This window comes from Gouania willdenowi, chromosome 20, assembly GCF_900634775.1.
Source record: "Gouania willdenowi chromosome 20, fGouWil2.1, whole genome shotgun sequence".
Classification (NCBI taxonomy): Eukaryota; Metazoa; Chordata; class Actinopteri; order Blenniiformes; family Gobiesocidae; genus Gouania; species Gouania willdenowi.
The window spans coordinates 18693297-18705467 of NC_041063.1; the positions used below are offsets into that span (position 1 = coordinate 18693297).

A 12171-nucleotide genomic window follows, 5' to 3' on the forward strand; every position below is an offset into this window, starting at 1 on the left:
TATTGTTTTTGTTTTTACGTTAAAAAACTAAATAAATCAACGTTTATAAGGAAAATGCACAAATAATTCATTATGGTAAGAATTTTATTGGAATAAATTAAAATCAGAGGGTCAAAACACACCGTACAGTGACCTTGTGTCATGTGTCCTAGTAATGAAGGTGATATTGATGTGTCTCTCACGCTGTCGCAGGCGGGAGCTGCAAACTGGAATTGTGTCCGTGGTGTTGTTCAGATGATGGAGTGGATGATGTTTTCTGACAAATTGAGGAGTGAAAATGAAGAAGGCAGTGACAGCTCAGGGAGACACCCTGTGGGCAGTCAGTCAAGTGTTTTTGGTCAGGGACTGATGGAACTACTTCACTTTGGAAAACATGAAGTGATGGTGGCGAGCTGCAGGCTACTGCTTTCTAATGCACATTGTTATTGTTGGACATCACGTTCAATTATGTCCTTAAAACTCTTCAGATGTAATACAGCCACGTTTTACTCATCAAGGTCATTATACCTAGTTACCACACTAGCTTGCTTTACTTAACATACTTAAATTTTCCTTTGTGTTGTTTGACCTCTGATTTGACTCCTTTAGTCAGACTGAACTGGAATAAACTTTGTAGACTTTCGCAAATCACTAGTCGACACATTTGTATGTGTATTTTAGTAATTCCAAACTCAGTTGTATCATTAGAGTAACTAAACCCAGAGGTTTTGTCTGACATGCGTCTTGGCTGGAAACTCAAAAAATGCCTTGATTATGGGTGTGGCTACTGAAGCAGTTAAGACACGCCCAGTTTATACTAAAAAAAAATCTCCAAAGAAGAATCTACGCTCTGCTAACTACTTACTCAATGCTCACTATTCATCTATATTCACAATTCTCTTAATCTTAACTTACTCGCCACAGATTACAGAGTTGACAGGTGCTAGTTCTTATAGAAGGGGCGGGACTAACAGTTGTGGTTTGTGATGTAAGAAGCCACCAACACATCACAAACCACCATTCTCAGCCAATAGTAAAATTCCATTGTAGTAGCAGGGTTTTAACCCATAGAGGGCAGTCATTCTTACATTATTTTTTTTTCCACAAAATACGCCAAATTTGACTATTTTGACTGAAACCAATCAACAACGCTACTTAATGCCCAAATCAAATACATTTGTTGTTTTCAGCTGGAAAAAAAAAGGTTTTTTGGGTTAGGGCTGTATAAATAAAGTTGAATTAAATCTTTAAATATTGAAAGCTACCTGTTGCATCTGACATCATGACCTAGCTGCATTGGGGGACAATAACTTATACAGGGGAAAAAAAGCAATTGAAATGTTTATAATATGTAAAAATAAATTATTGTCCAATAAGAACCGTATTTTCTGTCATAATCAATTAATTTCATGTGACGGAAGAGATTAACACAAACTTTCGAGGGCAATGCCTACGTGGAGGTACAATTATCAATGTTTGTAGATTTCTCAGTCCCTCAAAAAACACCATTTTAAAAACTCTACAGTATTTGCCAGGGCTCACAGCTTATATCCCACGATGAGTCATTTTTTAAGTCACAAATTGTTGCTAGAACTCTTAATTTGTCTAAAATATTGTGATTTTCCACAAATTTTTGACAAAATATTCCTGAATTGAATGAAAATTGGTCACAAAACCTTACTAACGCAGTCATTCAGTTTGTGATTGGTGCAAAAAAGAAGTACAGTCCCTGTCATTGTCCGTGATCAGGTAAATGTGAATAAAATGATTGAAATCTGGTGATATGTGCTTACATATCTTCACTGTTGGATAAACAGAAACACTATAAGTTGACTGACAGTCAACTCAGTCATTCAATCAATACGAAGCTGTTTGTATCGACTCCAACGCTCTCCCTGACCCAAACTGTTCCTTAAGCATCTTGCTACAATTTGGGTTTCTATGGTAACAGCCCACACATGCCCACATGGTGTACAGGATTTTAAAAAGCACCCCACAGCCTCATCTCCATGTCTACAAATAAACATTATACAGTTCTTGCAACCTGCTAGAAACTTAGCAATTATAGATATGAAGCTGGTAACTGGAGTTATTCCGCCCACACGAGGCCATCAACTCCCTGGAGTAGGTATGCATGCAGGTGGTGTTGGTGTAGCATCTCATGCACTTTTTACATCAGTTGGAGCGCAGATGCTCAGTGTTGCTGTGCTTTGCTGAGCCACTTTGAATCAATGTCATCCATTCTGCTGAAGCTTTACTGTTTATTAACCATTGAAATGGACACAGTCAAGTATTTCACTGCACTCCATGTAAAGAAAATTCTATCATCAGCAATTTCATCAACAACTAAAAAATATGATACATCTGACTGCTACTCAGTGTTAAATTTGACAGCGAATGTCAGTGTTTTGACAAAAATGCAACTTAGCTTTAGTCTAGTTTTAGTCATCTAAAAGAGATTAAGACTTTAGTCGACTAAATCCATTCTAGATATAAAGCACAAGAGTTTATCCATTTTTTAAATGTGTATTTATTGATTTTAAATGTTTATCAACCTGAAATGGGATGATATTAATGTTTGGAATTAATTATTAATTAATTAATAATTATTAATCCACAAACACAATCAGCTTATTCCGATTGGATCACTTAAGTTACCAGTTTGTCCCGCCTTCCACGCAACAAGTTTAGATTGGATACCTTCCAAAAATATATATATAATTCTGACTGGATTTCATCCCCTGTGAACATTATTTCATTTTTATAAGTTGACAATGTCATATTTTGAAATAGTTTTTGTTCACACAATGTTTTTGATTAGTCATAGTGTTCAAAATGGCATACAAACGTTATACACATACTAAGTCTGACGTCAAAATTAGTATGTATGAAAAGATTCAGTATGCAAGAAATACCCAGCTGTTTACTATATTGGGATATTTTTTAAGTATGCATGGTGGGCACACTAATTACACTCAACTGCCCCATGATGCATTGCGAGCGGCACATAAAATGGTCCTGGGACTAGCTTCAAGCTAAAAATCAAACATCCCCTTTTCAAAAGAAAAGCATATCTTGTCTTTTATAAGTTTTTTAACACTTTTGTAAATAGGGCTCTTGTTTTGAAGTTAACAGGAAGTTTTGTCAGTAGCACAATGGCGGGTCTCCAGAAATCTCCGAAATATCGGCATAAAATGTGTTTCTGCGAGTGATTATTTACTTGATCACTTTCTCACTTGAAATGTTTTTAGAACTTTCACAGGTGTCGAATCAATAGATATTTAGCCTGTGTGCTTCAGAATGTTTTCATTGTAGGCTATATAGTAGACAGTATATACTCATTGTGTTTGTATAGTACGGAGTGTGGCTTTTGTCACTTGAAAAAAATTAGACAACAAAAACTATGACGGAATTTTTTGGTTAACAAAATGAACATTATTGCTAATGTGCATGTATGTGCAGTTGATTCTATAAATTCCATAAACTAAAAAGTATGACTCTCATTTGGTTGTTTTGCACTCCTTGGTCACACTTGCACCAGTGATTCCTATAAGCTTTTGGTAATGTTGAAATAAATTTTGCATGAAGATGTCATCGTATAGGTGCTGCAGTGTATATGCTGACCACGGATAGAAACTCAGCTACTGTATATCTGCGTATCTTCAGATCTGAATAGAACTTAAGCCTCTGACCTTCGCACTACAGCGACACAGTTAAGACGTAAGCACACGGCCCTGCAGGGGCTTCTTATTTCATCAATGCAGCATTATTGATCACTTGTCACTGGAAGGAAGGGGACATGGCAGAGAAATCAATTACACATATGCAGCGTATAATCAAATTTCTGGAAAGTGCTGAGCTAAGGGGAAATGTTCATCCGACATATATGTAGCAAATGCAGGGGAAATATCATCGCAGACATCAGTGCTATTCATATCAACCGTAGGACAGTATGAGAAAGAGGAGAACAGCAACCTTATGAAAAGTACAGGATTAAAGATTTTTATTAAATTAGGAAACGGATTATGTATTAACAAGTAGGGAAAAAAATATTTTGATCACCTTTAGGTTTGACATTTAAGTGCGTGGATTGAAACAGAAAAGGTCAGACCATCTTCACGTCTGCGGTTTGTTTATATTTGTAACATCATGGCATTCAGGAAGGCTTAATTAACGTCCAATTTCACCAAAAAGTCAAATGTGATATTGCCAATCGAAAAATATGAAACAATCAATATCTTGTTTGTTTGGGTACTTGTTCCTATGTGTTCCATTGTTTGAACTGTCCTTCTCAAAGATGTGTTTTGTTAATCATTTAACTCAATGCTTTTCCACTGAAGCCATTTCTATAAGAGGCTGTTTGCCAAGCTACGTGGATAGAGTTCTAAATGCTCCACAAACTGCTCTAATCAATTACACTTTATCAGCTAAACATTCTACAATAGATTAAATACAACCTCTCTTGACCCCCTCAAGCAAGATACTGTAAGTGTTTAAAAATTAGAATGCGAAGAAAACAAAAATGCCCCATCAAATAAATTCATTTTGTCTAAATATTTTACAGCAAGAACAGAACTCAAAAACAATAGCCACACCTTATGTTGCAGTTTATTTTATTCACATACCATTCATTTATTGTCTGGAAAATTAGGATTAAAAACATTAAAAAAGTTTAATTTTCATTAAATGAGGCCTATAGGACTCAGCTTTGTGTCCCTCTAGTGGCCTTGGGGCTGTAAGTAGTTGAATTGTCTACATATAGCAAGAAATGGCTCTGTTTTCCACAGTTTTAGTGTTGTACAAAAAATGTATTCATTTGCCAAACATTGATAACTATCCTCTGGAATTGAATGCAGTCCTGTCTGGCTCATGTGCACCTAAATAATAGCTGACACAGAAAAATGACTAATAAATGAATAATATTTATGCACATGCAGAGCTGATTTTATTTGCATTAAAAAAAGTTATGTAATCCCTTATTATGGGGAATTTGAATGTGTGTAGCTCATGCAGCCTGGAGCTGCACTTCCATCATAAAGGGTTATTAAAACTTAAAAAATGCATTTGTGCAAAACTTGTTGCAGCTCATGAATAATCATTGGGGCTTTATTAACCCTTTTATTGACTGGATTTTTCTATGAGCTGGATTAAAATTCAGCCAAAGCTTTAGGAGTACTGTATTCATGATATTGTTTAAGCCTTAGTGCATTAAGCTCAGGCTTAAATATGAATACCAATTATGTCTATCAATCAGATTTGTAGGTCTATTCCATTCCACAGATGTTCACTGAAATTGAATTTAGTGGCCAAGTAAAAACCTTAATGAATGCACCACGTGGGTTAGCCTGGATATATATCGGAGTACAACAAATATATCAGTCGATAGCCGATATATGAAATATATGAAAACATTGACAAACACAGGATATATACTGCATATGAACACAAATTATTATTATATTATTATAACAGAAGATGATTCTAGATTTCCAGAAACAATGGAAATATGACGTATACACAAAACCAAAGTTAAGACATAAAACTCGTTTTAAAGAGCAGTTTCAAACAGAACCATACATATCCCTCTGTGCCCAGCTGAGAACTGGCAAACTACCCCTAGCAGTCTAGGTGGGCAGGTTCAAAGGCCTCCCCGAGGAGGAGCGACTCTGTACTGTGTGATTTAGAGGTGGTGGAGGACGAGTCTCATTTTGTCCTGTATTGTCCACTTTATTTTGATTTACAAAACGTGTACATTTGTCGAACCCAGAGGTTTTTTGGATGCCTGAGGGAAAATTACGAGTTGGCTTTATAGGAAAAAGGCTTTTGCTTTTGTTTTTATTTGTAAAGCGTGGGAAAGAAGACAAACAATTTTGTATCCAGTATGAGAAGTTTTGTGCAGGATGTTTGTGAAACTGGCCTGTAACCATTTGTTTTATTACTTATGTTCAGTCGGTGTCTTGTTTGCCCATGTGGTCTGGGCACGCTTGTACATGACACTTAAATAAAATCAATCATCATCACCATCAAAATACCCAAAATATGTTTCAAGACACTATTGCAAACTGTATTTCCGGATTAGAATGTAAAAAAATGTTGTTCAAATTGCAAACGGTAAATATAGATTCATCAAAAATGTAACTGAAGAATGAATTATTGCACTTCTCCCAATGTTGTAATTTTGTAATCATTACTGCTGATTCAAAAGTGCCAACTTAAGGCTCAAACATACTCGGGCGGACTGTTGGCTCTCCTTAGAGTTTACATACTTGAATGTAGTAGTTTCCATTAAAATCCTACATGTCCCATGATTTTAGCGGTTCTCTGTAGTGCTTGTATTCCGGGACGTGTTCTAAAGGTGTCGCTACTATCGTAGCTCGTCTGCCAGTCTCTCCTCTAAGCTCGTGTTAATCTCTCCTGCTCTGTTACACTAGGCGGTGAAATACAGGTCGGTGTTACATTTAATGCAGGTCAATACAATGTTGAGCAGTGTTTTGTGTGACACAACTACACGGAGAAGTCAGCGCGGTAGTGGTCGACTCTGTAAAGGCAGCTATTTATATAACACATGCATTGTGCTAACCTTGAGATCTTTTCTATTTTCTTAAAAGTATACAAACGTTCAAGAGAATGAACTGGCTGAGGCTACAGGACAGAAAGCAAGTCGACTACAGTATGTTGAAGGCCACCAAACACCATTACAGAGGTCACCAACATGGTGCCCATGGGCACCAGGTAGCCCACATGGATCATAAGATGTGCCGTCAGGCTTGTTATCAAGAGAACTATTAGCCAATGAGCTTTGTCTAAAATCTGATTTACTTGCCAGGCTTGAAACTCACAGAGATAAATACAGGTGACATATTTAGTCAGAGCTTCATAGAGTACATTTACTATATTGGCAAGTGTTGCAGAAAGAATTTTGTTAAAGAAACTTCAGATTGTGATAAGATGTGTTTTTAAACAAATGCAGTTAATTTTTGTAAAATATTGCAAAATTGTACAAATGTTACATGTCTGATTAGTTAAAAGTTGCCAGTTAGTGGCTGGTAAAATAGGAACATTAAGATTTCTTCTGAAATGTAATAAAAATCAAACAATTGCATGAAGAAAAAAAAAGTTGCCTGTTGAAACATGTCCTACCTTGTTAAGTAACTGCTAGTTTTGCTTATGATCTTACCCTTTAATCAAAGTGAACATTTAGTAGTTAAGAAGTGTTTATCAAACTGGTAGCCCTTCGGATTATTTAGTACCTTTGAAGTATAGTTTCAGAAAGGTTGGTGATTCTTGCACTAACACATCAAATCCAGGCACTCCAAATAAATAAAGGAGAAATATGGACGATGTATGAAAAAAAAACATGAAAAATCTACGGGATTGGAATATTCGTGTGGCTATACATGCAGAAAATTGCTCCCCAGCACTGCAGTGGGCTATAAAGCATTGCCTGGAAAATGAATGATATAAAATAGCAGAGGTGTAAAGAGTACTGATATATCCTACTCAAGTTGAAGTGCTTTCACTTGAATGAAATTGTACTCAAGTACAAGTAAGTCATACATAAACTACTCAGGTACAAGTAAAAAGTAGCTCAATTAAATAGTACTCAAAGTAAAAGTCACTGGTTACTTTCACTTGAACCAAAGAAAGTGACGGCATTGATCGGAAATGGCCTGACTAGAAACATATGGATTATGTTCAATGTGCCGGAAAAAAAAAAAAAAACAATTTCCACACTTGTCACCAGACTGGCTGAACTGATTACACAGCACAATATGTACAACTATGACATCACATTTCACTCTCACCATAAAACTGTCAACTCTACCCCACCCCTTCCATTTTCCAACCCTGACTCCCTCTTCCCTGTTCCTTTCCACCTCACCTAGGTGTGGCTGTCCTCTTTTTTTTTTTTTTTTTTTTTTTCTTTCATACCCTTTCTTAGAGATGGGCTGGTGAGGGTCACAATTGTGCAATAAAATACATTTATTTAATTAATCGCAATAACAAAACATTCATTGTTGTCTTAAAAAGACAACAATGACATGTGCAGACAAGGCAAAGAAAAAAAAAAGAGACAAATTAAAGGACTAATCACAAAAAAATAATGATTTACTCAGTAATGGTTGAGTGTATAAATGTAATGAATTACTTTACTACTTTTAAAACGTACAAGTAAAATTACTGATTTAGAAATATACTCAAAGTACAAGGACCCATGGAATTAACTCAGTTACAGTAACGTGGGTACTTGTAATCCGTTACTTTCACCTCTGTAGAATTGATATAGATGGTAAATGTTTGGAAAATGAGTTTGATGATAAAATAAAACAATCTAGTGTCAAAAGTCTGGATTCTGTTTGTGTTTCTATTTTGGCATCATTAACTTTCCCTTTCACTTTAAATGAACAGGACTAATTAAAAAGGGGACGTATATGGAATGATTTACTGAATGTAACTCAGTGCAGGTGTCGCATATAAAAGCCCAGCTCTGTGCTGTGGTGCAGCCCGTCCCTGCTGTGCGTCTCTGGGCTGCACCTCATGTAGTGTGCAGCGGGACGCTCCGCAGTTATACTCCGAACCTTCCCGTTTCCTTTTACGCACGACGTCCGCAGCCCTCAGTGATTCAGAGGCTGTCCACAGTCCACACGGTCTGGGATGAACACACAGGACTCACAGTCCCGCAGCACGGAGGACCAAGCGGCTCTGCTTCTGTTCGGTTGATTTTTCAAGTGAAAGAAGACGTTCAACTGTGCTTTCAACGTTTTTGTTTTGTTTTGTTTTTTTTTTTGGTTATTTATTTATTATTTTTTTTTTTTTGTCTTGACTCATTTACAACCAAAAATGTGGGACGCGCGTCCTCCGCGTGGCGCCCGCGGAGAGCTGCACTCAGCCGTGGCCGCTTGACTAACGGGGGATCCCGGCTCACATTCAGCTCCTGGTCCCTCAGGAACAAGAGGACTTTGCATGCAAACGGTGGTTTGTCGCGGCAAGGTAAGAACTCTGTTACTATTCCACGTTATATCATTATTACTTTGAAGAAAGTGTCCATGGTGAATAATATTTGGGCACCCAAAAGCAATAATCATAAGTCACTTGTAGATCATCAGAGTACAGTATATCCACTATGCAGCTCTCAGGACAATGTAGATGGTTGCCAGTTGTGTTTAAAAACTGTTGCATTGTGGCACAATAAAGTTATCATTTACAGTCCTCAAAAAATCCATCTTATTTGCTGCAATTTTATGCAAACATTGTATTCATAAAGGTATTAAAATGCATGTTTTCAGGAAAAATCTAACTTTACCCTTATTCCTGCTATTTTTGTTCATATGAAGTTTACAATAATGAAACTTGTGTGCCAAAGAATGATTTAATACAAATAAACACTATTGCAAACTGTATTTTGATATTACAATATAAAAATAAAGTTGCTCAAATTGCAAACAGTAAACATAAATTAGTCAAAACTGTATCAGTGGAAATTGAACTATTGCACTTCTCCCAGTGTTGTAATTTTGTAATCTTTACATCTGATTCACAAGTGGCAACTTAAAATGGAGAAAGCAGTGATTTGCACGCAGCAAAAAATAATAATTCCGTTCGTTACATATTATTGGCCGGATTATTGACCAACGTCGCTTAATCGTGTGATGCTAATTCCAACTATCTTCATTCATATGAAGTTTACAATAATCAAACTTGTGCCACAGAATAAATAACAAGTGGATTCCTGATGACCCTTGAATACATTTCCAGGTTTTCTGAGCCATTCTGACCAAAAGGCAGCACGAAAAGCTCCAGGCAGGAGTTCACTGTCACACTGAAGCAGTGCCGGAGTGGAGTGCAAAGCAGCCATATTGAATGTTAAAACAAAATCATTGATCGTGCCTAACACCTCCTTAGAAATGTGATGAAAGGGATCAATAACACTGCAGCTGATACTATTTTTGACTGATAAATTAAGTAACAGGTGCTGGTTGTTTTCTCTTTGAAGAGATTGGTTTATCTCACTTTAGTTTGTGCCAGGATAATTAATGCTGAGTTTGTTTGTTTTATATCCTAGCCATGGACGGACTTGCCTAAAGAAGACCCAACATAGCTCAGATTTTTCAGACTTTCCCCCCTTTTTTTGGTCCGTCATCGTACCAACTTCTTGGGAGTCTTGTTTACCATCGTCATGGCTGAGAAACTTGGATCAGCTACGGCCAACAATGCCTGGACGGCTCCCTCAATGTCCCCTGAGCCCATTGATATCATCCGCACCAAAGCTCGATCCCGCAGAGTCCGCCTTAACGTTGGAGGTCTGAACCATGAGGTCCTGTGGCGGACCCTGGATCGGCTACCCAGGACCCGACTTGGCAAGCTCCGAGAGTGCAACACTCATGAGTCGATCATGGAAGTGTGTGACGACTACAGCCTAAATGAGAATGAGTTCTTTTTCGACCGGCACCCGGGTGCCTTCACCTCTATCCTGAACTTTTACCGCACCGGCAAGCTACACATGATGGAGGAGATGTGCGCCCTGTCCTTTGGCCAGGAGTTAGACTACTGGGGAATTGACGAGATCTACCTGGAGTCTTGCTGCCAGGCGCGTTACCATCAGAAAAAAGAGCAGATGAATGAGGAGCTGCGGAGGGAAGCAGAGACAATGAGGGAAAGGGAGGGGGAGGGAGAGTTTGAGAACACCTGCTGTCCGGACAAAAGGAAGAAACTGTGGGATCTCCTGGAGAAGCCTAGCTCCTCACTGGCTGCCAAGGTAAGGATCCAAAACTAGAACTGTGATCACACCACCACCCCCGTCTCACATTTTTTCTTTCAAGGCTGAACATGCTGCCTGGATCATGACACATTGACAGCTTGCTTTAGAAAGGCCTTCTCCCATCTGTAAAAACAAGAGACACAGTTCTTCAGTTTAAACATTTGGAGTGACAACAGTCATTTGGGTTAACTGAAATGTTTCAAAAATTGGAGACTTCTCTAGATGAGAAGGAGTTTGTTTTCCTGCAAGTCATTTGATAAATTGATGGTGGAATCAGAACGGAAGTGATGCATTTCCTTACTTCCGTAGACAAACACAAGATGCAGCACTTATTCATTTTGTTTGAAAAATGTGAACTATTGACTAGATTTGTCAATGACTTGATGCAGGTTTAGAGGAAAGCACTTAAATCCCTTTTCTTTTGCAGCTCTTTAATGTGTCCATCTCATTCATTGATCAGATTTACAGTCCTTGCTATCTACATCTGGCCTAGAATCAAGAACTTCAAATGATGCTGCAGAGTTTTTTTTTTTTTCAAAGCTTTTAAAATAACCTCCGTGGGTCATGTTCTATTTTTATTGAGGCATTTTTATTATGTAGATGATCACAATGCTTCTACTCCTCATCTAAAAGTGTAACACGAGTGTGATTCCCACCCTGAACCAACACGATAAATCCTTCAGACAAAAGATGACAGGGTTTTGATGTCAAAAGCTGTGCCTGACAAAACAAGGACATCTCTATCAATTCCTCCTACTTCATTTTGGCCGTAACTCAAACCTATATTAGATACTTCAGCTTTGATGAAAACCAATCAGTGGTAAAATACATTGGGTGGCAGTGATTTTTATCTCATGATCAAGCAGTTTCATGCAGGATTATGTTTAGAAATGTTCGATTATAGCTTTTTGCAGATGTCCGATTTGCCGATGTTGCTTTACACTTTATTTCTGATATATTGCGTAAGAGTATCAAACACTGAAATCCCAATGTTTGTGTGTATGGCTCAAGACATTTTGCATAAATTACAACATATATATCACGGAATATTCAATTTTAGGTGTTTAGTCAATGCTTCTTTCTGACAAAAATGTGTATTTTAATCCAACATTATTTTGTATAAGTGCCATGTGATTTATAGGTTTCTTGAGTCTTCGTAGCGATGCTATAGATCACATAAATCAATTATAAAGTGACTGCCAATATCTAATTTAAACCCAGGTGACAGCGGTGGGGTCATTTGATACAGTGTTATATTAGAAGTGATTTAGCACTCAATACACTCCCCTTTTTCGCAAGACACACATGTACTGCTGACTTGTACACTATGGTGTTTAGGTGTGTTTGTGTGTACATGTGTGAAGGAAAGCCTGGGCAACCTTAAAGGGAAATTACACCCTAACTCAAATTGCATTGACCTACTGCTGACTGCC

General features: G+C 37.6%; 1 protein-coding gene across 1 annotated transcript in view; it reads left to right on the forward strand.

The window, feature by feature from the left end:
- Positions 1 to 8813: 8813 nt before the first annotated feature.
- The window catches only part of kcnb2b (potassium voltage-gated channel subfamily B member 2b), a 111074-nt gene continuing 107716 nt past the window's right edge, over positions 8814 to 12171 (forward strand). The window contains exons 1-2 of the mRNA XM_028435061.1: positions 8814 to 8970; positions 10043 to 10735. Of these exons, the coding sequence (XP_028290862.1) occupies positions 10157 to 10735 (579 nt within the window). The 5' untranslated portion in view covers positions 8814 to 8970; positions 10043 to 10156. The remainder of the gene's footprint in view (positions 8971 to 10042; positions 10736 to 12171) is intronic.